The sequence below is a fragment of the Microtus oregoni genome, unplaced genomic scaffold, assembly GCF_018167655.1.
Source record: "Microtus oregoni isolate MIOR12 unplaced genomic scaffold, Mior012 000014F_ref0000157, whole genome shotgun sequence".
Classification (NCBI taxonomy): Eukaryota; Metazoa; Chordata; class Mammalia; order Rodentia; family Cricetidae; genus Microtus; species Microtus oregoni.
The window spans coordinates 11759600-11787341 of record NW_024543073.1 but is presented as its reverse complement, the minus strand read 5'-3'; the positions used below and the strand labels follow the sequence as shown (position 1 = coordinate 11787341).

The 27742-nt window shown below is 44.7% G+C and overlaps 1 protein-coding gene and 1 non-coding gene across 2 annotated transcripts in view; both read right to left on the bottom strand.

The window, feature by feature from the left end:
* Positions 1-27742, bottom strand: part of Nln (neurolysin) — a 90132-nt gene that overhangs the window by 38269 nt on the left and 24121 nt on the right. Inside the window, exons 2-4 of the mRNA XM_041663703.1 lie at positions 14823-15079; positions 9792-9940; positions 793-900 (exon numbers count right to left, since the gene is read on the bottom strand). Coding sequence (XP_041519637.1) covers positions 793-900; positions 9792-9940; positions 14823-15079 — 514 coding nt within the window. The remainder of the gene's footprint in view (positions 1-792; positions 901-9791; positions 9941-14822; positions 15080-27742) is intronic.
* Positions 26713-26876, bottom strand: LOC121456025. The gene has a single exon (XR_005975578.1). It is a non-coding gene; the product is annotated as a U1 spliceosomal RNA (small nuclear RNA).

Below are 27742 nucleotides of genomic sequence, written 5' to 3'. Positions count from 1 at the left end.
TGAGGTGAAGCAGGGGCTGAGGAGATGGCTCAGTGGTTAAGAGTGTTTGCTGCTCACCCAGAGGAACTTTGTTCAGTTCCCAACACCCACATTGTGCAACCAACTGTAGTGAGCTGCGTGGACTCACACCTGATGGAGATGTATAATCAACTCCTGAGATGGCTAAGACCTGACTTATGCTATAATAATGCAATGATTATCAGCTGCTTGCATATGCGTGGGCCTATGGGCAGTGCCCACCTGGCAATCCGGGATTGGCAGCCCATGCCTACTTAAGGGCTGGGAGAGGTTTTGCCCGGGGAGAGAGGAGAGAAGAGGGGGGGGGGGGGGAAGAGAGAGAAAGTGAATAAAGTCTTGGAATAAACTGCAGTGAGAAGAGCTCCGGTGGTCGCGTCATCCTTGCTGGACGAGGTAGAGCCGCGACAGCCAACAACCACTCCTGTAATTGCAGCTCGAGGGCGCAGAAACTCTTTTCTGGCCCCTGTGGGTAACAGCACATACACATATACACCCACAGACATACACATAATTAAAAAAATAAATATTAAAAAAAGAAAAGAACCTAATATCAAATATATTACGAATGGATTTTCATCATGAGCTATTCTATTAAAACTCATCTCTATTTGTTGGTTCTGTTGCATTTTTTTCCTCAAATAAGAAAATAATAGGGGTAGAAGGAGATAAGAGGGAATATGTGTGTGAAAGAATAATCAAAATACATTTTACACATATGTAAATTGTCAAAGAACAACATTTATTAATAATAAATAAAAAGAAACATAAACTTACATTTCGTACTTGTTCTGAAAGATGGAGTCCATTCCTCTTTCCCATTTTAATTGACTTTTCCAAGTATCGCCTGGCTTCAGGCTTTATCTTCTCCAAATCACAGTTTTCCTGAAATCAACCATCACGTCAGTCATTTCTGTTCTAATAGCACATGGCCAAACAATCAACTCCCAGGCAAAGCCAACATACTGCATTCATCGTCTCTGCTGAGCCATGAAACATAGGTGACTATGGGGCAGGCCCTCCTGAAGACCCAGTTTCTTTTATGCTTTGGTGATCTTCCGCTAATTTAAAACAGAAATATTGGCCAAGTCAAAAGCTAAGCAGAACAGCCTTGCCCTGCCTCAGAACGAAGAGTCCGAGGCCCTGGAAAGTAAGTGCTAATAGATGTATTTGCTAGTCTCATTCTGAGCACTCTTTATAATCAATGCACCTTTTTACAACAGATTTCTTATTGCATATCATCTGGATTTAATTTTCTATCATTTGTTAACCTGGTTCCACTTGAGATGCAGGAAGAGAAATAATGGGGTGAATTCTGCACAAATGTGGGGGAGAACTCTTTTGCCAAGATAGCAAACAAGGACAGCTGGATAAAACCCTAGCAAAAGGCTCCAGGTCTTCAAAAACACACCTTCCTGTCCTTGGCAAGGGAGATCACGGGACTCCAGCAGGCTGCAAATGAACAAGTGTTTGGGGAAAATGAGTCAGGACTCCACAAAAACAGAAGGGAAGCTGCTCGCCTCCAACTCTGAAGGCCCTGGAGGAGGCTGAAAAACTTCCCCAGTCAAGACAATATAAATCCAAAAAATCCAAAGCAAGCCATGGGATATGTGGGGTGTATCTAAGGTGACTGGTCAGCTCATGGTCCCTGGGAGGAAATGTGGCTCCAGACAGACTCAGCAGGTACAAAGAACTCACTTTGGCTGGGGGACAATGAGAGCCGTCTGTTACCGGAGCTTACAGACCTCTTGTCAGTTGGACATTTTCTCCATGAAAGACCAGGGCCATCCATCTCCGAGTGTGCCAAATTTCCTACTGATTAGATGCTGAAATAAATGGTGTTTAGTTTTAGCACTGGCATCTGAGACGGCTGGTGACAGGTAGGGAAACAGCTGCATTTCTGCTCAGCACCACTCAGAACAGAACCAGGATTTCACCTCGCCTATCAATGAAGAACCGGTACCACAGGGCCAAAGCACTCAAAGCATTACTCAACGTTTCCTGAGTGTATTCTCAGGAGAGGGTGAGGAGAGTTAAACTCTCTTTCCCCTATAATCTCCCTTGTGTCTCCGCGGAATTGTGAGCTTGTGGGCATGGCTGGAGTTGGAACTCTCCTGAGCTGGTTTTGGCACCCACTGGGATCCTAGCAGCAGGTGCCTGCAATGGGAAGAAACCCAGAATGTCTGGGGAGACATTGTGGCTATGGACTGGCTCCTGCAGGGACAGTGAGCAGTTCAAATCACAATGTTCCTGCTCATCAGGGCTGGTTTTGGCAGCGCTGGGAAGTCTGCTGTCCTGAAGTGTGAGCATGGCAATAGGAGTCTCTAGATGCCATGACACTGCAAGCCATAAGGCGGGGTGGGGGTGAAGGAGTATCCAGGCCATACCATGTGTAGTATGGTGAGCAGGCTGGCAAGAGCTGGGTATACTGTTAAGGACCCTTTGAGATCTACAGCAGAGAGCCCACCCTTGAGGAGCTGAGACATTAGGTTCTAAGCTCGGAACAACAGCTAATAGCATGGTCTCATCAGCTGCTGTGAGTGGCATTCACGGCCACTCCATGGCTGTACTGGATTCCTGTGTGTTCTCATGGCAGGCCTGCACGTCTGTATCTGCAGGGAGGCACTCGAGCATACGTGTAGCACTCACAGACTACAGGAAAGTGAACACCACACACTCTCAGAATGAGCAATAAAAGTGAAAACAAGTTGAAGTATGTTCTGAGGAAAACAAGCCTTGAGTTGGGTCTAATCAAACCATCACAGTTAGCATACTGAGATACTTAACTCACAACCAAAATGATACTGAACAAAAATCTGACTTAAATAACCAGACCCCCTTACCACGCAGACTCCGAGGTCTCAGGAAGTTTCCATGGGCCTGTGGGAAGACTGAGGCCCTTCTGTTTTTTTGTTTTTTTGTTTTTTGTTTTTCAAGACAAGGTTTCTTAGCTTTGGTGCCTGTCCTGGAGCTAGCTCTTGTAGACAAGGCTGCATTCGAACTCCCAGAGATCTGCCTGCCTCTGCCTCCCGAGTGCTGGGATTAAAGGTGTGCGCTGCCACCACCTGGCAGACTGAGGCTCTTCTAAAGTACACTTGCTTAAGGCCACTGTTGTGCCCCAGTCACTCATGGTATTACTGCCTCTATAATCCTCAGCTGAACTCTCACAGGAGGACCTGCTGAATGGAAAGCTGCAATAAGAATCTCAACTCTCCTAATGCTGCGACCCTTAATACAGTTCCTCATGCTGTGATGACCCAACCATAAAATTGTTTCGTTGCGACTTCGTAGCTGTGATTTTGCTACAGTTATAAATCGTAATGTAAATATCTGATATATGACCCCCATGAAATGACTGTTTGACCCCAATGGGGTCACGACCCGTAGGCTGAGAACCACTGCTCTAGACTGCTCTGTAGACCTGTATCCCTTGGGCCACAGCAGCCTCATGGGGTTCCTCGGACAAAGCTTCTCCTCCTCAAGGCCACTAACACTTAATCTGCATGATCTGATGGTAGGCACTCTTACTTTTACCTTTCGGGGCAGGATTTATTTTTCCCTTCACCTCACAGATGTCTAAGATGAAAAATAGCAGAAAAAAATTCTTAAAATGCTTAGTTTACTGAGTTTTCCTTATTACTCCATCACCACCCTTAATTTATTATAATTATTATAATTCTTTAAAGCCTTATAATAAAAAGAAGGTTTTAAGACAGAGCCTTACTATGCAGCCCTGGATATCCTGGAACTTGCTATGTAGACCAGGCTGGCCTCGAAGTCACACAGACGCGCCTGCCTCTCCCCTCCCCTTCTACACTCTTCCAAGGTCCCCATGCTCCCAATTTACTCAAGAGATCTTGTCTTTTATACTTCCCATGTAGATTAGATCTATGGATGTCTCTCTCTTAGGGTCCTCATTGTTGTCTAGGTTCTCTGGGATTGTGATTTGTGGGCTAGTTTCCTTTGCTTTAAGTTTAAAAATCACTTATGAGTGAGTACATGTGATAATTGTCTTTCTGGGTCTGGGTTACCTCATTCAAGTGCTGGAATTAAAAGCCTGTGCCACCATGCCTGCTTTGAGAAATTTTTTTGGTGATTTTTTTTTAACGTTAAAAGAAAAAATTATGCTGGGCAGTAGTGGTGCATGCCTGCAATCCCAACACTCAGGAGGCAGAGGCAGGCAGATCTCTGTAAAGTGAGTTCTAGGACAGCCAAAGTTACATAGAGAAACCCTGTAGTAGTAGTAGTAGTAATAGTAGTAGTAGTAGTAGTAGTAGTAGTAGTAGTAGAAGAAGAAGAAGAAGAAGAAGAAATTATGAGGCTGAAGGAACTCTGAAGGTTGTTCTTCTGAATGCTATCTAAAAAAAATGGATTCTAAACTGAATTTGCTACATTGAAGACATTAATGTGTACTGGGGCCAACTGCACATACTAAAATAGAGACAGAACTTATTTGTTTTCTCTATGTACAGTTTTATTCCCACCCCTCAGCAGTGGCAGTTACTATATTAGGGAGAGACCTGAGGGAGACAGGCTCCAGGCTAATATATCTGACCTCAGGTGGAGGTCTGAACTCCGGAGCTGGAGGAATGCACAACAGCCTTCCTGATGACAACACGGCACCACAGCTGCGCCTCACGCTCCATCACACGATGCACACAAGGACACTGAGCACACACTACACGGGACACATTTCTTTGGGAGAAACTGTAATCAGAATATATCATGTGGTCCATCCAGCATACATTTGCTGGGTCCCTATTTCTCTCAGACTCCAGAGAAATAAACAGCTTCTGAGAGCTTTCAGTCATATTCAAAGCAAAACAATTTACTAACAGGTAAGGTTAGTATTATGTACTATGTGGGGCGGGGAGGTTAGGTACTTAGACAAGAGAGGCAAAAAGCAAGCCAACAGACAAACAAAAAACTACAGCAAGGGCACCAAGCCATGGCAGATGCTGCCGGTGCCTTAGAGCTGCGTTCCTGAGACCCTGACAAGGCCTGACAAGATTGTAAGCAGTGGACATACTGGCTATGAAAGGCTAGGCATACTTTAAAAATAGCTTAGGACAAGGGTGTGGAGAAGGCGCTGCAGGTGCTATGTTGGGTTGCGAAGGTGGCAAAACAAAACAACACAACTGGAACAGCCCAAGAAGCAGGCCAAAGAGACAGGTGAGGAAGGCAAGGTTTTCAAGCAGAAACACACAGGAGCAGAAGATACTCTAGTAGCTGAGAGTCAAGGCTGTGGGGAAGGACGGCTACAGGCAGAATTAAGAAATCTAGCAGACATGGAGTCCTAGCACTGAGAGGAATGGGAACACATGCTCCCATTCCTAACCCGGAAGTGATCTCCAATTGAGAGCCACTCACAGAGGAAAAGTTAGTTTTCTCCAAAGTAGTATCACTTGGTCTAAGGGCAGTCCCCATGCCCAGCAGTAGATGGCCAACAAAATAGGAACACAATAGCATTTTTGGAGGTTCCTTGTTTCATAATGCTTAGCCAAGGCCTGCTTTTCCTTCCTTCTTAAGCTTACATGTCCATTACATATATATTATAGTTTCCAGTCTTATGTTTTTATGAGATTTCTGTGTGTGTGAATATGTGTATCTTTGCATTTATATGTGCTTCTTGAGCTTTTTCTTTGGCTCTTTTCCTTCTGTTTGTTTTGTCTTTTTCTGGTTTAGTTTTATTTTAATACATATCTGTGAACATGGGTATGTACATATGAATGCAGGTGCCCAGGAAAGTCAGAGGCCAGAGAAGCATGTTCCCCTGGAGCTGCAGTTACACGTGGTTGGAAGTCACTTGACATGGGTGCTGGGAACGGAATTTGGTTCTCTGGAAGAGCAGTACTCTTAACTGCTAAGCCATCTCTCCTGCCTGTAGACTTACATACTTTAACATTTTTTTTTTAAAAAAAGCATACTAGCTAAAGAAAGGGAATGTTTATAATGACTTTTGTACCTAGTTTTTTCTTTATGGCTTTAGGGTATTGGTTCTTTAATTTTACCTTGGTACTTATTCTCTAAACCTGTTTAAACTAGGAGAGACCAGGTCAAAAGTACCTATGCTTGATCTGGGCATGTAGGTCAAGTGATGCTACATGCTTAGCAAGTACAATCACTCAGCATTGCCTACTTAAACCCATTCATCATCACCGTAACATTTAAACTCTTTTAAGTCAGTAATTGGCTAAGATTAATTGGCAAACTCAAGCCTGAAGCTCTTAAAAGAGACACAAACAATATTACAATAGAGCATTCTATTTCTATTTCACCAGACTTCCTCCTGTGTGTTGTTTTTATTACTTACTTAACAGACTACTGGAATAACACAGCTTATGGTACTTATTATGAACAAACTGTATATAGATAGAAAGATGTGTAAACTCTTGATTTATTACTAGTTTTTAGTGAACAATTGAGATGCCTTTGTTAGAACTGAGAAATGTCAAGACCTCAACCATTACTGCTTGTTGTGGAATATTCCATTACACTGTGTGAAGATATTTCACTGTGATTAGTTTAATAAAAAGCTAAATGTCCAATAGCTAGGCAGGGAGTTTGTGGCCGAGAGAACACTGGGAAGAAGGGGAGAGTCACCAGCTGGAGACACAGAGGAAGCAGGAAGCAGGAGGAGAGGATGGAGAGAGCTAAGAGGCCTCGGGGGAGCACGCAGATCAATAGAAGTAGGTTAATGTAAGTTGTAAGAGCTAAAAACAAGCCCAAGCTACCGGCCAAACTATCATAACTAATAATAAGTCTCTGCATTGTGATCTGGGAGCTGGCTGGCAGGACAGAAAAATTCGCCTACAACTGCTGACTTTTGATATTTGCTAACATTTTAACCAATAGGATATGGAAATTCTTGTTTTTCTCTTTTTTGGTGGTTGTTTTCTGTTTTTCTTTTGGTGTGATAAAGTATAAATTCACTATTCTAAAAACTTCAGCAATATTTGATATTTATAAATAAATAGAATTATATATCTATAAGTTGTCAAACTAAATCCTTTTAATATGAAATAGGATGTTGACAAGACTTGATACATATAAAACATAATAATGTGTATATATATATATATATATATATATATATATATATATTGTGTGCTGGGTAGTTTTATATCAGCTTGACATAAGGGAACAGGAGGGAACTGAGAAAATACCTATGTAAGATGGGGCTGTAGGCAAGCCTGTGGGGCATTTCTTAACTAGTGATTGATGTGGGAGGGCCCAGCCCATGGTGGATGGGGCCACCCCTCCACTAGTGATCCCAGGTTCTTTAAGAAAACAGGCTGAGTAAGCCATGAGGAGTGATTCAGCAAGCAGCACCCTTCCATGGCTTATACATCAGCTCTGGTCTCCAGGTTCCTGCCTGGTTTGAATTCTTGTCTCGGCTTTTTTCAGTGGATTCTGATTCTTGTTATGTAACCCTTTCTTTAAGTTGCTTTTAGTTATGGTGTTTCATCACAGTAACCCTAAGACTTAGACACACACACACATTTCTTTTCCTTCTTTCTTTTTTTGAGAAAAGATCTCACCATGAAGCCCTGGCTGGCCTGGAACCCACAACACCGACCAGGTTGTTCTCAAAGTTACAGAGCTCTGCCTGCCTTGCCTCCTAAGTTCTGGGATTAAACACATGTGGCATCAAATCTAATAACACTTGCACGTACAGATGCTGGGCAACCTATACAAGAGACAGATGTCCTCAATCTGTGATAAAGCTTTTTCACCTTTACCACCTATGTGAAACATGTGCTCATCTGCAAGCCCCACAAAATGACACGCTATAAGCAACACTCAGGAATTTCTTTTTTCAGCATTGCTAAGACTAAGTCCCTCTGTTCCACGGTTTCAGTGCTATAAATAAACACGCTGTTGCACCCATGTTCTCTATTTGTTTTCTTGCTGATGGAAATCTGGGTTATGTCAGTGCTTCGCCATTATAATGCTCGTATGACATTCACCCAATTTTGTCTTTCCACAAACGCACAAATTTGGCCTCTAGCTAAATCCTAGGTAGGATGGAGGAGGATATGCCAGGTCACCTGAAATTTAAGATCAATTTTAAGTTATCTCGCTTGTCTTCACAAGTTCATAAATTGCTCTTATTTGTCATGAACTTCATCCATACTAGCACTGCATGCACAAACCCTCTGACTCACACCCACAGTGACAGCAGACATCCTCTGGCCTCTTCATTTTTGGCAGTTCCATTAGTGAAAAATGGTAACTTCCTGGGGTTCTCATCTACATCTCCCCGACTACTAAAGAGGTTGAGTGAGCTCTTTCATATGTTCAGTTACCATTTGTTCCAAGTCACCTGCTCATAATTTCCACTGGGATGCCTCAATGTCACTGACTGTAGTAGTGTGGTCCAACACCTAGCTTAGGATGCTCCGCTAGTAAAATGCCTTGTCGTTTTCTCTAGCTTTTGATGCCTTTTTGCTGTATAAACAAAAGTCCTTTGTTGTAATGCAGTCAAGCTTAGTGGCCTTGTATTTCATTTAGCAGGTTTTGTGTCTTATTTAGAAATACATTCCTGCCAGATATCCTAAGGAAGCCATCCCTTATTGAGCTCTAGAAGCTTTAAATTGTAGTTTAAGACCTTAGTAGGGGGTTGGAGGGATGGCTCAGCAGTTAAGAGCACTGGCTGCTCTTCCAGAGGTCTTGAGTTCAATTCCCAGCAACCACATGGTGGCTCACAACCATTTGTAATGACATCTAATGCTCTCTTCTGGCCTGCAGGTGTACATGCAGGCAGAACACTATACATAATAAATAAATCTTTAAAAAAAAAAAAAGACCTTAGAGGATGTGGAATTGTGTTTCAGTTCATTGGAAGAAGAGTTAATGTAGTTTTCCCCACATAACTAGCTCATGTTCCATCATCAATTACTGAGGCTTCTTTTCTGAATCTGCCACTGACTCTTAGTTTGATGAACATTTATTAGATGCTGATGTTGTACCAGGTCTGCCAGAGACACAGAACAGAATCCAGCATCTACCTGCTTTGTATAGTCTACATGGTGTCTGGCAAGCACTCATCAATGGCTTCTGTGGGTTTCTGACCTTCAGTTTTTCTACTTAGAATTAGGGCTGCCTCACAGGCCGGTGTCAGAGTTAAATTAGACAGCTCTTCATCTATATAGACGTAAAGTAGTATTTCTAACCACACATTAGGAGCAACAGAGTGCTGTGGTTAGCTCTATGCTAAACTACAATTTCTTTCACACATTTTAGTTAACAACTTCCTTATTTGGAGGTTTGGAAACATGAGTGCGAATTATTGATATTCCCCAGATGGAGATGCGACATCTTATATGTGGACACAGCCCGAGGACTCATCATCTGTTTCCTTAGCCTTCTGCTGTGACAAAATGCCTGAGATAATCAGCTCATAATGATGGAAGGACTACATCATCTCACAGGGTCTTCATACGGTCGGCTGCCTATGTCACTCTTGGGGTGCGAGCAGAGTGGAAGGCAGGTGTGGTACCATGATTATGTACCCAGCCCCCAGATTCTTACTTTTTAAAAAATGTACGCATTTGTGTGTGCCTGTATACATGCATGCTGGTAGACAATGGTGGCTGGAAGAGGAGAGGGTTGGGGTGTCCTGGAGCTAGAATTATGCGCAGTTTGTGAGGCACTCAACGTTGTGCTTGAAATCAAATGGGGCTCCTCAAGCCATCGCACCTGCTGCACTCTCTGTAGCTCCAGGTTATTCCTGTTATAGGTTTTCAAGGGATTTATTATAATTTATTACTTACATATAAATGAACAATTCTCTGGAATATATCTTCTCTCATGCTCATCTCAATATCAAAACGAGAAAGCCTTTTGTCTGCCTCTGTGCTCGCTGCCCGCACTTCTCTGTCAGATGACACGTGCTGAGGGAAGTCCAGCATGGTCCTTTCCACTGGGGAGGCAAGAGAACACTGTGAACGTGACAGGACCTGTTAAATGGACAGGAGGCCAAACACCCCTGTTTAGCCTTTCCACAAAGGCTCTCCAGACTACCGAGAGGCAGTCCTGGATGTGCAAGCTAGCTGTTGCACTTGGCATCACTATGAACACAGTTAGGCTGTGCACTCGGCACTTACAGGGCACACTCGGGGCATACCTGATTAACTGTGACTTATAAAGACATAGTTCCTGTATGCAGTTGTCATGATCTGGGAAGGGAAGGACCTGGTGCATAGACAGATGGCAGAGTCTATGGCTCAGAGGCAGCAGCTCCCAAGGGCTAGGGCACTGGGCGATACGCTGTGTTGGAGAATGACTTTAGAAGAGACTTTAGGTCCTCTGTGCTCTAGAAAACAAGACACTGAAAGCAGGGGAGCCAGCCGGGACAGCCAATCAATACAGCAGGAGGAGTTTGTGGAAAGAAATTCTTAATCATTCTACAGACTCCTTGCAGAGTCTAATCTAAATTACAGGCCCCACCCAAAATTGGGCACAAATTTCTGATATTAGTGACACAGCCGTAACTACAGACGGTGATGGCTGTGTCACTGTGACAAGGGAGACCCCTCACTACTTTCAGTGTTTTGTTTGTTCTCAATAGTCTCACTACACAGTCCAGGCTGGCCTTGAACTCCTCATTCTCCTGCTTCAGCCTCCCGAGTGTTTAGAATACACTGCCATGTCTGCAATGCCATCAGAATTTTGCAGGTTTTATAAACTGGTAAAAGTTATACAAGGAATCCAGAGTAGACAGAGTCATCCTTTACTCAGTAAGAAAGAGAGCAGTTAAAATGCTGCCATGCTCACCTCAGTCCTCTGAAAACGTGGCTACCGGTAAAGTACTAAAACATGTCAGAAATAGAAGAAATGCATAGTTTCTACCACTGAGCCATACCCCAGCTCCACAATACATTTCTAAAAAATCAAATTCTGCAATTATATTTTAGTACTTGACTTAGTGTATACGTTTACACTTGGTGGCACAGATTAAAATTTCATACATAAAGCACTGTTTTAGAGCTACAGGAATAATACAGTTACAATTGCTGCTTACTAAAAAGCAATTAAAGTTTCTCAAGAACCCAAACAGGTAGCAACTTAAAGTGCAGGAGCCTAAAACTGGAAACCATCCTGAACAATATACCGAAGATCATTTCCTTCCTTCCTTTACCACAGAAACCTGGAAGCAGACTTCCATTCCCGCTGCCAAGCTATAAACAATGTTGTCTGTGCCCAGGGCGGACACCAGACAAATGAGACTCAGAGCTACTGCAGTCTGCACCCCAGAACAGGCAGATAAGAGGGAACCAGTTTTGAGAAGTCTGTTCCCTCAGAGACTTGATGGGTAACCTGTAAAGGTAAATTTATGGGGAGCAGAAAGAGATACCACTCTTCTTCCATACACATTTAAATATCCATTACTAGGAAAACCCAGGACTCAAGGGAACTGTTAGTTTGTGCCCCCCTTCACTGTTTTCTTTCCTTCTCAGTCAAATGCACACACTGTTGGGCTGACACACTAGCCTACTAAGGAAAAGGAACTGAGGAAGAAACAAGAACTTGAACCAAGAACAAGTCTGTACTGCTGGAAAAAAACCTGCCTAACAGGCATGGCACATGCCCATGACTGACAGAAATGGCCAAGCAGCTCCTTCTCTCAGGACTTTATAGTTAGTCCTTAGAAGATGTAGTAGGCACTAGCCAGAGTGAAGAGGTTGGCAGCAAGGACAGAGAAGAGAAAACACCCGAGTCCTTATGACAGTGGTGTGCAGGGTAGAACACTGGGTAATCAGGGGCTAGCAGAAGCACAAGTCACTAGAGCTGCGCTGGTTTTTGACAGCCTTCCAGTTTTCAGAACACACACAAATATTTATGATACCCAGGTTGCAAATAAAAATTCATATGCAAAATTATATACACAGTTTTATACCTAATATAAAATAATATACATAATATACAAAATGTTTATACATAATTTTAAGTGAAGCCTGGATACAGAGCCAAGGTTGTTTAGTCATAGTTATCCTACAGAAATACATCCCATTCTTAGAGGTAAACAAAGAGTCTTGATTTGCGTAAGTCTTAGGACATGTTTAAAATAATATCTAAGACACAGAAATGAATAAATACAAACCAACTATAAACAACCCCCAACTAGAGACACCGATCATTGCAATTAGTGATTTCATGTGCTGAGTTGGAGGGTTTTTTGGATGATATCAACAATGAAGTTGGTGAACCTGGGATTCACTGGCCTCCATTGGTATGTAGCCCCATCCAGCCTAATGAGGGCCTGACCAGAAGTAAAGCAGAAATTTTCTAGCAGGCTGACTGTGTATGTCACAAACAGCTTCTCCCGGGCCTTGGACTGCAGATCTTCCATGCTTATGTGCGCCAACTCCCAATGAGAAATTGCTCTAAATCCATGCATATACCCCAGTGGCTCTGCTTTCGTGGAGAATGATGACAGATATAACATATTAACACTGTCTTGCAGTTTTTCTTCTGTGTGTGCTGTTTTTCTGCTGTTTATGACATGAAGTCTTGGTCTATAGCTCCATCTAGCTTTATACTTACTACACAACTGTAGCTTGCTTTATACTCTCAGAAATCCTCGTGCCTCAGTTTCTCAAATACAGGTTCCTTCTGTGTGCTTTTCTCCTATGCTGTTATATACTTTTCTAACCAAGATTTTAATGGCTACAAGGAGTTACAGAGGATGAATGTTTCATCATTTACCTAGCTATCAAATGGTGTCTCTAATTCTACAATAATGTGATTATCAGTTGATATTTAGGGCTTGTGTCTGAGCTTTTTATATAAAAACTGTACCTATTTATAAATTAATTTATATAGGAATCTTGCCTTTATTATTTCATTGGAATGAATTTTTAGATGGAGAATATCTGGGTGAGAGTATCAGACTTTTGGTAGCTCTGATGTGCAGAAAGAAACAAGAGTGCAGACAGTGTAGGGTGAGCAGAATGCACTGACTGTAGGGTGAGGACAGTGCACACTGTGCAGGGTGAGGACAGTGCACACTGTGCAGGGTGAGGACAGTGCACACTGTGTGGGGTGAGGACAGTGCACACTGCAGGGTGAGGACAGTGCACACTGTGCAGGGTGAGGACAGTGCACACTGTGTGGGGTGAGGACAGTGCACACTGAAGGGTGAGGACAGTGCACAGTGACTGCAGAGTGAGGACAGTGCACACTGCAGGGTGAGGACAGTGCACACTGCAGGGTGAGGACAGTGCACAGTGACTGCAGAGTGAGGACAGTGCACACTGCAGGGTGAGGACAGTGCACACTGACTGCAGGGTGAGGACAGTGCACACTGCAGGGTGAGGACAGTGCACAGTGACTGCAGGGTAAGGACAGTGCACACTGCAGGGTGAGGACAGTGCACACTGTGTTGGGTGAGGACAGTGCACAGTAACTGCAGGGTGAGGACAGTGCACACTGTGTTGGGTGAGGACAGTGCACAGTAACTGCAGGGTGAGGACAGTGCACACTGTGTGGGGTGAGGACAGTGCACACTGCAGGGTAAGGACAGTGCACACTGCAGGGTGAGGACAGTGCACACTGCAGGGTGAGGACAGTGCACAGTGACTGCAGGGTGAGGACAGTGCACACTGCAGGGTGAGGACAGTGCACAGTGACTGTAGGCTGAGGACAGTGCACACTGCAGGGTGAGGACAGTGCACACTGTGTGGGGTGAGGACAGTGCACACTGTGTGGGGTGAGGACAGTGCACACTGTGTGGGGTGAGGACAGTGCACACTGACTGCAGGGTGAGGACAGTGCACACTGTGTGGGGTGAGGAGAGTGCACACTGCAGGGTGAGGACAGTGCACACTGTGTGGGGTGAGGACAGTGCACACTGACTGCAGGGTAAGGACAGTGCACACTGACTGCAGGGTGAGGAGAGTGCACACTGCAGGGTGAGAACAGTGCACACTGTGCAGGGTGAGGACAGTGCACAGTGACTGCAGGGTGAGGACAGTGCACACTGACAGTAGGGTGAGGACAGTGCACACTGACTGTAGGGGGAGGACAGTGCACACTGCAGGGTGAGGACAGTGCACACTGACTGTAGGGTGAGGACAGTGCACACTGTGTGGGGTGAGGACAGTGCACAAACTGTAGGGTGAGGACAGTGCACACTGTGCAGGGTGAGGACAGTGCACAGTGACTGCAAGGTGAGGACAGTGCACAGTGACTGCAGGGTAAGGACAGTGCACACTGTGTGGGGTGAGGAGAGTGCACACTGTGCAGGGTAAGGACAGTGCACAGTGACTGCAGGGTGAGGAGAGTGCACACTGCAGGGTGAGGACAGTGCACACTGCAGGGTGAGGACAGTGCACAGTGACTGCAGGGTGAGGACAGTTCACACTGCAGGGTGAGAACAGTGCACACTGTGCAGGGTGAGGACAGTGCATACTGCAGGGTGAGGACAGTGCACACTGACTGCAGGGTGAGGACAGTGCACACTGACTGTAGGGTGAGGACAGTGCACACTGTGCAGGGTAAGGACAGCGCACACTGTGCAGGGTGAGGACAGCGCACACTGTGCAGGGTGAGGACAGTGCACACTGCGCGGGGTGAGGACAGTGCACACTGCAGGGTGAGGACAGTGCACACTGTGCAGGGTGAGGACAGTGCACACTGTGCAGCACCTACTGAGGCTCACATGCCTTACTTAATCTAATTCTAAGTAATAATCAACCCTGTGTAAGAGTCAATTTGTTGTCAAAGTGGACAGCTGACTGTCAAGAAGGGGAAATTGTTATAGATTCCACAAGGAAGCACCGTGTGCTTGTGTTTCCACCCACCTATGTACTTCACCTCTACATCGGCCAGCACCTGCAAACAGTTGTCGTAGGTTACTTCTTTCAGGTCGATTGTCCCCACAGCATCATACACCTGCTTGGTCTGTGTGATGAGATCATCTGTCCTTGTCTTGATCTGCTCTGGAGAAAGGTCCCATCTTAGAACGTTCCTGCCAGCCGCCGTGTAGGAGGATGCAGCCTGAAAAGGAGATGCCTCTCTTCCCAACGTCATTTTGAGCAGAATTCTGGAACCACCAGCTCTAAAAAGAATTGGAAAGAAAAGAACAGAATAGAAATTAAGGACTTCTTGTCAAAAAATAAACATATAATGAAATGAGATAGCAAGTAAGAACTTTCAAAAAAGAAACAACTCTTTCCTAAAGTAAAAAAATGAGTGAAAGGTTGTTATTTCCTATTTTCTTGCATAATTATAGTTTTACTGTAATTTTTACTATGCAAACATGGACTTCAATATATGAAATTATACAGAAGAAAGTTAGCTGTCAGAAGAAACTGGCTGCTCTACCAGGGAACACGGATTCAATTCCCAGCACCATGTGGCAGTTCACAACTGTCTGCAACTCCAGTTCCAGGAGATCTGACACCTTCACATAGACATACATGCAAGCAAAACACCAATAAAATAAATAAATAATTAAAAACTAAACTGCTCTCTCCTTTGCAGGTTTCTATCTACTATACACATAGATTTTAAATTTTTTTTAAATTACTAAAGAACATTAACATTTTAAATTGCTAAAGAACATTATATTCTCTTTTCATATTAGATATTAATCTCCCCCATAATTTTGTACAAATAAAAATAGTAATTTGCATCTAATAAAGATACCACATTTTAATAAAAGAAAAAAAATAAGCAACCAGTCCTTATTCCCTTAGCGATCCCAATTAAAAATATTGACACTTTGCTTGTATGTGTATCTTTCTCTCTCTTTTCCCCAACTTCAACTCTTACCCCAACTTTACAGTTTAGAAAAAAACAACGTCATATTTACTAGCTAACAATTACATAGTGAATGTTTGGGCATGATCAAAGCATTTTCCATGTGGTAAAACTTTTTCCTTCCACAGTTCTTCAGAGACATAAACTAGACGTGTGCAGCCATTGTGAGGGGTACGGAGGGTAAAATGACAATCTGACCACAGGCCCCTGGTGGACTAATAAGGAAGAAAAGTCACAGCAGTAAATTCAATTTCACTGCTCTGTGATGAGCGCTAAGATAGGTGGGCAGAGGGAACGCTGGAGACTAGGAAGGGGTCACCTACTCTGGAGAGTGTGAAAACCAATGTTCTAGAGTACTGAACAAGTCAAACTATCCAAAGTCCAAAGAGTGTGCCAGAGGTTGAAGATAGGAGGAAGGAGCAAACTCAGCACCTTGGGAATCATCAGAAACATCCAACCATGTTCTGTGGCTCATGCCAATCTTTTTGGTTGGTTTTCTGCAGCACTGAAGGTTGAAACTTGGGCTGAATGCACACACGGTGCGTGTCTACCACTGCGCTCTACCCTAGCCCTGCTCTCACACTTACTCCGAAGGCAGAAGAGCCAGTGACAGGCTTTCATTCGGTGAGAGACGTGATGAGCTTTATATCTTATCCAGTCATTTCTCCAAATGACTAAGGGATACTGCATTAGAAAGTGGGAGAAGGAGTGACATAAAACCGAAGTGGAGACAATACATCATGGTATGAAGGGAGCACAGGAAGACTCGGGTAAGGCTTGTGGTTCAGGGAGAACACAACACAACTGCTCGTCCTCCTTGCCCCAGGCTCATGGATATGCATAGACTTAAAACACAAAGCAAAATGGTAAATCTGAAAAAGATGTAGGTTATAGAGCATGCAAAGGGAAGAGTGAGAACCAACAATCAAGCCCTACAGACTTAAAAGGCCCTGTTTCAGAGCAAAAGATATTTCAAAAAGATCTGCACTGATATCTCAAAAAGAAACCCTTTTATGATTTTACTTGGAATAAAATGTTCCATCAACTAAAAGATATGCGTAACACAAGGTCCCTATAGCTTCAGGTGGGAATGGGATATAAGACATAGGTAGGGCAGTTTTAGAGACAAGAAACTCCAGTCTTGGTACAACTAATAGTACTGGTGAAACAGCAGCCATGACATGACAGTACAAACATGGGACATTTGACTGTAAGAATTCAATGGCACGCACTTTTAATCCTAGCACCCAGGAGGCAGAGGCAGAGGCAGGCGGATCTCTGTGAGTTCGAGGTCAGTTTGGTCTACAGAGCAAGTTCCAGGACAGGCTCTAAAGCAGAGAAACCCTGTCTCGGGGGAGTCGGCGGGGAGTCAACTCAGTCCTACAAAACAAACCACTAGGCTGGTAATTCTGAACCTTCCTAATGCTATGGCCAGCTGGTCTACGAATTGAGTCCCAGGACAGCCAGGACTGTTACACAAAGAAACTTTGTCTCGAAAAACAAAACAAAAAAATAAAGATTCAATGGCTGGGGCGGAAGAGATGGATCCACAGTTAAGAGCACTTACTGCTCTTCCAAAGAACCCACGCTAAATTCCCATCAGCCATGCCAGGTGCCTCACAACTACCTGTAACTCTAGCTCCAGGAAATCCTACACCTCTGGTCCCTAAGGGTACCTGTACTCACACACGGCATGCACACCATAGATAGATAGATAGATAGATAGATAGATAGATAGATAGATAGATAGATCGATCAATCTAAGTTTAAGAGAAAAGTCATAGTATAAAGCCAAAAAGCAAAGCAGTATAAGCCACAGGGAATTCCCCTTAACTATTTAGCTCATGTAAGCTGCAGAGTAGAAATGACTGAGTCCAGTTTGGATAGACTGTGTGAACACTGGAGTCAGCAGCTCGTTGGCTGGACCTGGGAGTAGAAGACCAAACCAGAAACCAATCTCTGAAAACGGGGGTGGAGGGGGGACCACCTTGTTGGAAGAGGACAGCAAACACAGGCCACAGATTGGGAGCCTCAAAGAGTTTCTTTGTTTCCGGGGATCAACCCAAGGTCATGTGTGTGTGCATGCATGCATGCGTGTGTGTGTTCTGCAGGTATCTTAGGCTATGCTTCCCTTCTTTGTAGTGTAGGGTGTGGAAAGGAGAAGATATAGGGGGAATATTTTCTTCATGGTCAGGAAAGAAAGGAAGAGCTGCAGCAGAATATGACAAAGCTGGGTTCTACTTCACGTGGGAAACACTAATGGTGGAGTGGAGAGTGCACAGTTGGTCAGATGTGCGTGGGCTTCTTGCCATTCCTCTTGCTCCTACCTACACACACTTTTCCTTCTTTTCTTACGGTGTTACATGATCTGTATACATCCTGAAAACTGACCTAAATTCTTTGAAATACTTGGCAAATATTTCCTCCCAGTGTACCCAACCCCCATAGTCCAAGCTGTTTTAAGGTGACGGACTGCCTCTAACCCTAGAATGCACACATGGACTGCTGAGAGAGAGCGGTCCCATTCTCCCCGACGCTGAGAAAGTCTGTGCCCCTGACTGTAGCTGGCAGCCATCCTGAGAAAGAGGAGGATGTGATTTACGATGAAATAAACACTATGAGTGGAAAAGGAAGAAACTAAATACTTAATGATATCACTGAGCTCCTAGATCAACTAACTCTGAAGCCTGACCCAGAGCCAGACTTTCCAGTTGTGTGAGTCAATAAATCCGTTCTATTCTTTAAGGCAGTTTAAGTCTAGTTTCAGATTTCTGTGCTTCATATAGAATGCCAACTGGTAAAGGAAGAAAAAATGAAGGAGAAAGAAGAGCAGCAGCAGCGACAGTAGTAGAGTATTAGTATATTAGTAGTGCATAGTAGTACAGTAGCATTGCAGAACTATATTGGTAGTGGTGTAGTAGTACAGCAGGAGGTAGTTTAGTAGTAGTACAGTAGTAGGTAGACTAGTAGTAGTATGGTAGTAGTAATAGTCATAGTCCTGTAGAGGTCAGAGTATAAGAAGTGAACGACTGGACTTGATGTTGAGCCCATGTAATACAACCCAGGAACACTTTAGGGGAATTTATATCATAGGGATGTGGGCATTATAGCATTTTACATGGGTTTTTGATATGGCCCTGGCTCTAGTAAAAATTTTTTCTTGTATAAATGTTTTCATTGTGATGATGAAGGGATATGAAGTTCACTGTGGGCTTTAACTTTCTAACAAAATTATCCCCGCAGCCCCTCATGGATACGGTCAGCAGAGGACTGAGAAAGAGTCAGCTGTGACCAAGACTGACTGCTTCCACCAAGGTCCCCCTTGCACAGCTGAAAAGGCTGGCCTTGGGGTTGCTGGGCACAGGGACAGCAAAGGAGGGAGCACTGTCTGAAATACAGGATTTCTGCTCTATCACTATCTTTAGAACAAGTCAGTAACTGGAAACAAATTTTCATTATTGTTAAATAGCTTTGAAATAAAATGATATCAGACATTTTTCCCTCTATTGGCCGTCCCTGGTTCTCACTTACTTCCAAATGTTTAATAAAAGACTGCTGTTTGGTTGTATCATATCTTCCCTTAACACTCTTAAGTGGAGAGCGTCCATCTGGCCAAAGGGACATAAGGTAGCATGGTCTCCACTGCAACTAGGGAAAGCTACCCTCTCTTTAACATGTTTTCCCCTGAATTCAGGGGAACCAGAAAGGAGAAACCACAATGCTACAGTCAACAGGAAGGACCTACTAGGCATTTTACCTGAATATTCCTTTAAAATATTTGTTTGGTGTATGTGAGCAGGTACCTAACGGCCATGGCACACACATGAGGCAGAGGACAACTGTCCAGAGTCACTTCTTGCATGTCACCTTGTTGAGATGAGTGAGGTCGCTTGATGGCTCTGTTGCTGTAGCTCTGCACTCCAAGCTGGCTGGCCTGCCAGCTCCTGGTAAGTGTCCCTACTCTGTGTCCCATCCCTCCACAAAAACATGGGGATTACAGATGCACACTCCTGCATCCCAACTTTAACATGAATTCCAGGGATTGAACTTGGTCGGGTTTGTACTTAGCAAGCACTTTTACCCACTGAACTATCTTGTTGGCCTGGCCGGGTAACCCTTTTCTTACCTTGGATTTTATCTTAGTATCTTTGAGGATTTGTAATTCTTGTCAACAGAGGAAGGCGACAGAAACGGGTGGTTTCCTAATACTCTAACACTTACCCTGAGTATTTTCTCTTTGAGTTATCTATGTTTTTCCTCTCCAGCCTTTGCTTAGCTATCCTTCGTTCTCTGTGTTACACTTCCAAGTTCTTTAAACATTTTGGATGCCGGTATATTAATTTCCTTTGCAGTCTTTGGGGGGTTCTCCCAGGTGTGAAACAGCATACCTTGTGTCTCTCTGGCAACTGAGTTTTTCTTTTGAGAATCTTGTGAGAACTTTTGACCTCTGCTCCCAAGGGCTGAAAGCAGGAGGCACAGCACAAGCCCATACTTCTCTACAGGGGTTACTAAGTACATGATCTGAAAACCACAACCTAAACATCAGAAACCTGCTTGCCTGAGTTAAAACATTTTGTTTTTCTTCTTCAGAATTCCGGCCCTTTACCATTTCTCTCCTCCTCCATTGTCTCCTTTTCTTCATGCAACTTTAAAAAATTGAAGCTTCTAACCAAGAAATAAAGCGGAGCACAGTGGGAGAGACAGGAAGGTGCATATGTGAGAGTGAGCCTCTCCTGTGTCCATAAGACCCATAGAGAGCTCGGGAAAGGAGTGAAGACACTCAAGACGGGGCACACAGACCTGCAGGACACATGAGCACAACACAGTGAATTCTGGGTTAGTACCATGAGCTGTTCCGACCCACTGGATTCATTAGCCTGGGAAGCATGTTGAAGGCCCACCTCTTCCACCTGCCACTACTGTGTTTCCTCAAATCTCAGCTCTGTCACCGTGCATCTGCGCCATCCATTGCAGACACTGTCATCGACCTGCTCGGTAACGGTGCAGTTGTCTTGCACTGTACACCAGACAGGGATTTTCTCAAACATCTCTGACATCACGTTTTCCCTTAGCAAATCCCCATCTCGCACAGAGCTCATTACACGTGTGAAACGAGGCAAGATGGATAAAACCAACAAACACAGCAGCACCATAACAGTGAAAACATTCATACAAGGAAATATTCTTGCTGGAGCCAGGGCCACACCAAAGGCCCATGTAAAATGTAACACTGCCCACATCCCGATGATACACATTTCCCTAAAGCGTTCCTGGACTGGATTACATGGTCTGTACACTTCCTGGAAATGGATCCCATTCTTTGAAATATTTCTAGTTTTTGCCAAATGTTTCTCTGTGGTCTTGGGCTAAGGCCTGCATTCAGTCAACCCTCCCCACTCTGAAAGGTCTGGTTATTTTGTCAGTGTTCCCTTTAATCCTGATTCTACTGTTCAGAGTTCTCTTCTTCACATGGCTCTGATGAGATTATCTGTCTTTACAGCTCATTGGGCCATAGTTCAAGCCTAGATTCCTTTTATAGTGTAGGACTCTTTACATTTTATCTTAACTCTTTGGTTTTAAACACAGGTTCTCAAGGTAGCCCAAACTAGTTTTAAACATGCAGCTCTTTTGCCTCAGCTTCCTAAGTTAATGGAATTAGTGGCCCAATTTATTTTTGATTTTTCCAGTTGCAGACAGAGCCCAGCCCTGCACTTCCCAAGGCTCACTTGTTCCTCCTCAACCCACTTCCTTCCTTCGTGAAGCCTGCAGCCACCGGGCAGCACCTTCCGCAGCACTCCTGATGGCCAGCACAGGGTCACGTTCTGTTATTTGAAGGAACAGTTTAGCACCTCGGTTGTACTGAGCATATATCAAATATTCAGCAGCAACTTCTGGTGAGCAAATCCCACACTGGACAGTACTGACAGCACTTCCACCCTGCCCCTGCCGACAGGGCCCATGGACAGCCCAGTCTAGGTGGCCTGAGTCCTGAAATGCTACCTGCCAGTGTGTGGCACACCTAACAGTCTTGACTGTGCTACTCCAAGGGTACACTTTCCAATTCGGCTGCAAACAGAGCCTGTGTGCCTTCTCTGGAAGGAAAAGGGGCAAAGAGAGATGAGAAGGGAGAACTCATCTGGAGTCACCTTAGGCAGCAGGTAGTGTTAAACCCCGCCCAGCCCTCACAGTACTGAGAAAGAAGGAAGAACACGGTTCAAGGAAAAGACTTGCAGTCCTTCCTGGGAGCACCAGGAAAGGCACTGACAACACAACTGGAACAGAAACACCAGCCAAGCATTTCAAAGAATCGGGTCCTTGTTCAGGAAGTGTAAGAACTGTGATGCAAACCAGCAACTCTTTGCGAGAGGGCAGGGAAATGCACGCTGCACGGATGTGGGGTTAGGCTTCACACGGCTTTATGTTTACAAGATTATTTACAGTTTATGCCCCTAATTTTAAAGATTTAATTGAAAAAATTAAGACACAAAATACACACACACACACGCATGCACACACACCTCACAGACTGCACTTTCCTAAGAAAGCATAAGATAGGGTTGGATACCCGGGTGCTAAGGTTACAGTGATTGTGAGCTGCCTGACTGGGTGCGTGGATCTGAACTTAGGTCCTCTGCAGAAACAGTTCATGCCATTAGCTCCCGAGCCAGCTCTCTATTCTCTTTAAAAAACAAAAAAAATTAAACAGGTGGCCTGGAACTTGTTATGATGTATGTAGAACAGGCTGACTTGGAACTGAAGAGATCCACCATCCTTTGCCTCTTGCCTGCTATGATTAAAGGCATGCACCATTTCACCTGAGAGACTAAAAATCTTGCTTGAAGATTTTTTTAAATGTGTCTATGTGTGCTTGAGGGTGGGCTTGTTCTGTGAGTGATTATACTATTACTTTTAAATTGAGAGTTAATCTTATCTATTAACTGTACTTACCAAGAGAAATGAAGTTAGAAGATTTTACCCAAGTTCTTGGTACTTCATTTAAGTACAACAAATGTGTGTAAACCTACAGCTTTCTCTGTCCCCAACCCCCTTTTAGTATGTGTGTGTGTATGTGTGTGTGTGTGTATGAGAGAGGGGGAATTAAAAGGGAGAAAGAAAACCACACTGTACACATGGAGGTCAAAGGGCAGCTTAGAGAGGCTGGGTTACTTCTTCCATCATGTGTGTCTTGGGCCTCAAGCTCAGGTCATGAGGCTTGGTGGCAGGTTCCTTTATTCTGACCCTCTCACCAGCCCTTCGACTGCCACACGTTCCGTCCCTATCGCTGGTGTGCTGTGCTCTAGCTGGTGATGCTCTCTTCAGTACTCAAGCTTCCCTTCACCCCAACTGTAGCACAGAACACTGCCTTTTCCACTTGGTCCTTAACAGAAATCGACTGCTATGGTTTGGGTTAACTGTGGTCTCTCTCTGTACAGTACAGGCTAGGCTGGAAGTATTGGATTGCCCAGGCTCGCATGACATTCATGACATTCCACCTTCCAAAACCCCTTACAATTCCCAAATGGGATTCAGGCACGACCAACTTGCCAGGCTAGACCTTGGTACTTAAATGTACTAAAGGTAAAAACTAAAGGCTTAGTTTCTGATCCCATGGTGTTCCTGGGGACTTGGGAAACTAGGAGATGGGCAGAAGTGGAAGGGTGTTGGTAAATGTGGTGTGATGATTAATACTGGTTGTCTGGTTGACAAGTTCAGAGTCCCTCACGACATGTCTGAGAGATTAGGTTGACTATGGTAAGATGACCCACCCTCAATATAGGTGGTACCATTCCATGGGCTGGGTCCCAGACTGCATCATGAAGGAGAAAGGCGGCTGAGGGCCGGCATTAAGCACTCTTACTTTCAGACTGCAGATGCAGTGTGGCCACTGACCTCCTATTTGCTGTGACTGTCCCAACCATCAGGGCGCTCACCCTATTTCTGCTATGTCTCTCACCAGCTCTCTGCTGCTGTCATCACCTGACCTCTGACCTCTGCTCAGCACATGGTTCTAGGACTGGATCACATAGTCTTACATCAACTTTCTAAGAAGCTCTCTATTCATCTTTATTTTATGTGTGTGAGTGTTTATCTCATATGTGTGCAGTGCCTGCATCAACCAGAAGAAGGTGTTGGACCCCGGAACTGGAGGCGGACATTTGTGAACCCACACGCAGGTGCTGGGAAGGCACGTTCTCTGGAAGAGCAGCACATACTCTTGATCGCTGAGCTGTCCCCTGGCTCTTCAGTCAGGCTGGAGAGGTTTCAGGAAGGTGGACGAGCCATACCACCCCCTCAACTGCAGTTCGTCCCAGTACCTTTTCACCTACAGGCACCTCTGTCACGTCACCCTCGAGCCTGGCTGTTATGCTTTCATGGCCTTGATTTGCCTTCCTGTACCTGCACTCAGCTCAAAAAGACTAAGGTAATGAGCTTGCTCAGAACACCCTCCCTTCTTCCCTTCCCCCTCCCTCCCTCCCTCTCTCCCTCCCTCCCCCCCCCCCTCTCATACCCACGGAACAACTCTGACAGCTCCCTCACTCCTGGGCTCTCCACAGGCCTTTGCAGCGCTCCCCTTCTCTCAGACAACTGCTACCCATTGTCTTCTTCACCCCAGGAACCACATCACCTTCATCTCCTATTCACAGATCTCAGTTCAGACTTCATCTTACTCAAAAAGCTTCCTTGAACGACTCAGACCAATTCGGGAGTTCTCTGTGCTCCAACCACTCCTCAGCTCAATAGAGGTGTGGCCACGCCAAGGAGTGTCTGCATCCTCGTGTCTCCAGCACATCTTAAGAGACTTGGGCTTGGTGGCATTTGCAAGCCCTGGATCTGTCATCGTTTTGTAACTTACTGTTTAACTGGTATGTTTGCACAAACCAAGAGCAAACCCACCACCACAACAGCCTGCTTGGGGCTGGAGAGATGGATCAGGGGTTAAGAATGATTCCTGTTCTTCCAGAGAACCCAAGTATAGTTTCTTGCTCTAACAACAACCTTCAACTCCAACCCCAGGGGACTGGATGACCTCTTCTGGCACATGCTCACACTGATAACATGTAAATAAAAATAAAAGTTTAAATGTTTCTTAGGCTTATTTGTTCAATAGTTTCCCTCTACCACTCACCCCCCAGGAGTTCCAGAGAGCACCGCACAAAGTTCTGAGCGCCTGCGTGGTGGTGATGCAGCCTGGCTCTGCGGGTTGCAAGCACATGCATGCTGGATGATGCTGGATGTGAAGAGTGAAGGGACCACTGCCCTCGGGAATCCCGTGTAGGGCGCCCCACCCCAAAGCCTCCGTGTGCTAAGTTACAGTCCTCACTGGTGAGATCTAGTCACCACTGTTCCAACAGTGAACTTGCTTGTTCACTTAAGGATCTTTTTATTTGGTTTAGGACAGAAGTATTTAATAAACAGAATGTTCTAGATCTAGAATTAAATGCCTTGGCCCAAGTCAAATTCTATCAATAACCACAGCTATGTTTCATTAAAATAGCTTTTTTTTGATAAAGCTTCTTTTTACTCTGCAGAATTAGTGTGCAGAGAAACCATTTTTGTTCCATTTCTGAGTTAATAAGGAAAGTTATTAAGTATGACAGAGTGGCCATTTCTATCTTTTTTCCATCTGTTTCAAGGATATAAGTCAATTTATGTTTCAGCCTTTACACCCTGCACACCTCCCACTTCCGTCTCTCCCGTGGTCTCCCTCTAGAAGTGCTCTGGCAAAAGCAGCTTTTCTGCTCTTCCCAGGCTCTTCTTTCAAGGTTCTCTTTACAGAGAGTGGCTGCTGTCATTGTTTAACCCCTCTGCAGTGCTGGGAGGATGCTGAACCCCAGCTACAGCCCTGGCCCCTTTTCCCATGCCTCAAACACTTCTCTGTCCCTTTCATGGGGCTCTTCCTTCTGTCACCCTGATGGTGACCTGTTGTCTCTTCATTTTGCTCCTTCCTGCCTCAGGCCTTCAGGGCATACGGCACATCAACAGCCTGCACCTGGATCTCAGGCCACGGCTGCATGCCCATAGACACCAGCATAAAATTCCAGCATCCACCTCTTGCTTCACCTAGGTATCTGAGCTGGAAACTGGCTACAGAAATGGCTGGTGTACACCATCAACACTAGTATGCTGTGTGTTCATACACTCTGCTATAGCTTCATCAGCATCTCCTTATTTATTTCCCCAACAAGTCAAAAGGCAGGACAGAGAAGTAGAGTAATGTGCCCAGGTTACACAGCAAGTGTGGAGCTGCATTCCTGGCTCTGCTCTACTCAGGCTGCAACTACAATCCACAGAGGTAAAATGTCAAGCTTCTTGCCAGGGCGCCTCCCCGCATTTCAACAGGGAGAGAGCAGTAAATGAAAGAGGAGAAACACACACTACTTGTCTGATGTGTTATCTCTACCATTCCCAAGCACTGCTGCCAGGACCGAGGAGGACTGTCCCACTTTAACTTCCTGAAAAACAGGCTGCGTTGGCTTGGGCAGCTTTCAGCCATCCATTTCCTAAGGTGAAACAACTCTAGCTGAGCCCACTTGCACAGCTGCCTTTTGCACGTTCTCATTCCATCCCAGAGCTTCCGTCAGGGTTCTTGGGTAATCAATAAACCACCCGAAAGGTACACTCCCAGGACGCAGCAACTCTTCCTCAGAGATCTCCCAGGAGCTAATGACGGGGTGAAAATCTTTTCACTGAGTTGGATATTCGGATAAACAATGGATGGTGATGACGGACGCCTGGGCCTTACTAAAGGTTGGGGCTGGAGAGATAGCACTATGGTTCTCTTACAGAGAAAAGGGCTCAGTCCCCCAGCACCCACATGGTGGTTCATAATCGTAACTCTAGTTCCAGGATCCAACACCTCTCCTGATATGAAGGCTCCTAAATGCACACACGCACACATAAAATAAAATCAGCAAATATATTTATCTTTAGGGGAGAGCGCGAACGCAGCCCCCTACTACCACAAATTATGCAGTCGAGTTCCCCACATTTGGGGAAATCACAGGGCTCGGCACATTCGGAGTGCAATGGCTAAGCCTTGCCCTGGGAAAACCACCTTCAAGATCATGGTATCTCCCCAGGCAGGTAAGTATATATATTTTTAAAGTACTAAATGGTGGTAGCTGTTAAATCTTGCAAGAAACTGAAGTTCGTCTCTCTCACTCTATGAACAGAACACCAGAATTTGGTTCTCTTCCTTTACATCACTTGTATAAAATAACAATTTTATTATCATTTTCTGTGGATAAACAGCTATCAGAATTGATCTACAGCATCACAGTTTCATTCTGAAAAGCATCTGCAGAGGGCCTTCTAAATTAGGAAATGTTACTCACGTCAGCTTCTCCTACCGAAAATACTGTGATGGTTTAGGATCTGTATGTCAGTTGCTTACTTGATCTATACTTGGTAGTGAAAATTTTAAATTAAAGGATCCTTTTATTAAAGAGTATTCGATTTCTTTTTTTTTCTTTTAGAAAAAAAAACTCACACTAAAATGAAAGCCCCTATATATAGTACCTGGTACAGTATCTGATGTTAAATGAATTCCTGCCTGTGTGAACACCAAGTGTTATTGGCTCGCAGCTGGCCAGTTACTGCTCTGGAGATAGATATGCCAGCAAGGCTGACTGATTGGCTGCTGCTTAGCTCAGGGGAGGAACATGCTCTCCTACATTCTCCTACAGTGTGAGCTTCCTGGGAGTGTGGTTCCTGTCGTCATTGTTTCTGTATTTTTTTTTTCTGCAAATATAGAAGAATGTGCTTTGCAAAAGACAGCCAGCCAATACAGATGAGAGATGAAAAGCTCCACGTTCATCTTAGAACAACTCCGAAGCTCAGATCGAGTCACCAAGTCAGTCAGGCACATGGTGAGGCCACGAGAAACTGCTGGGGACCAGGAACGAGGAATAGAGTGGCAGACTCAATCAGGAGAGCCAGGAGTGGGGCCACAGAGCCC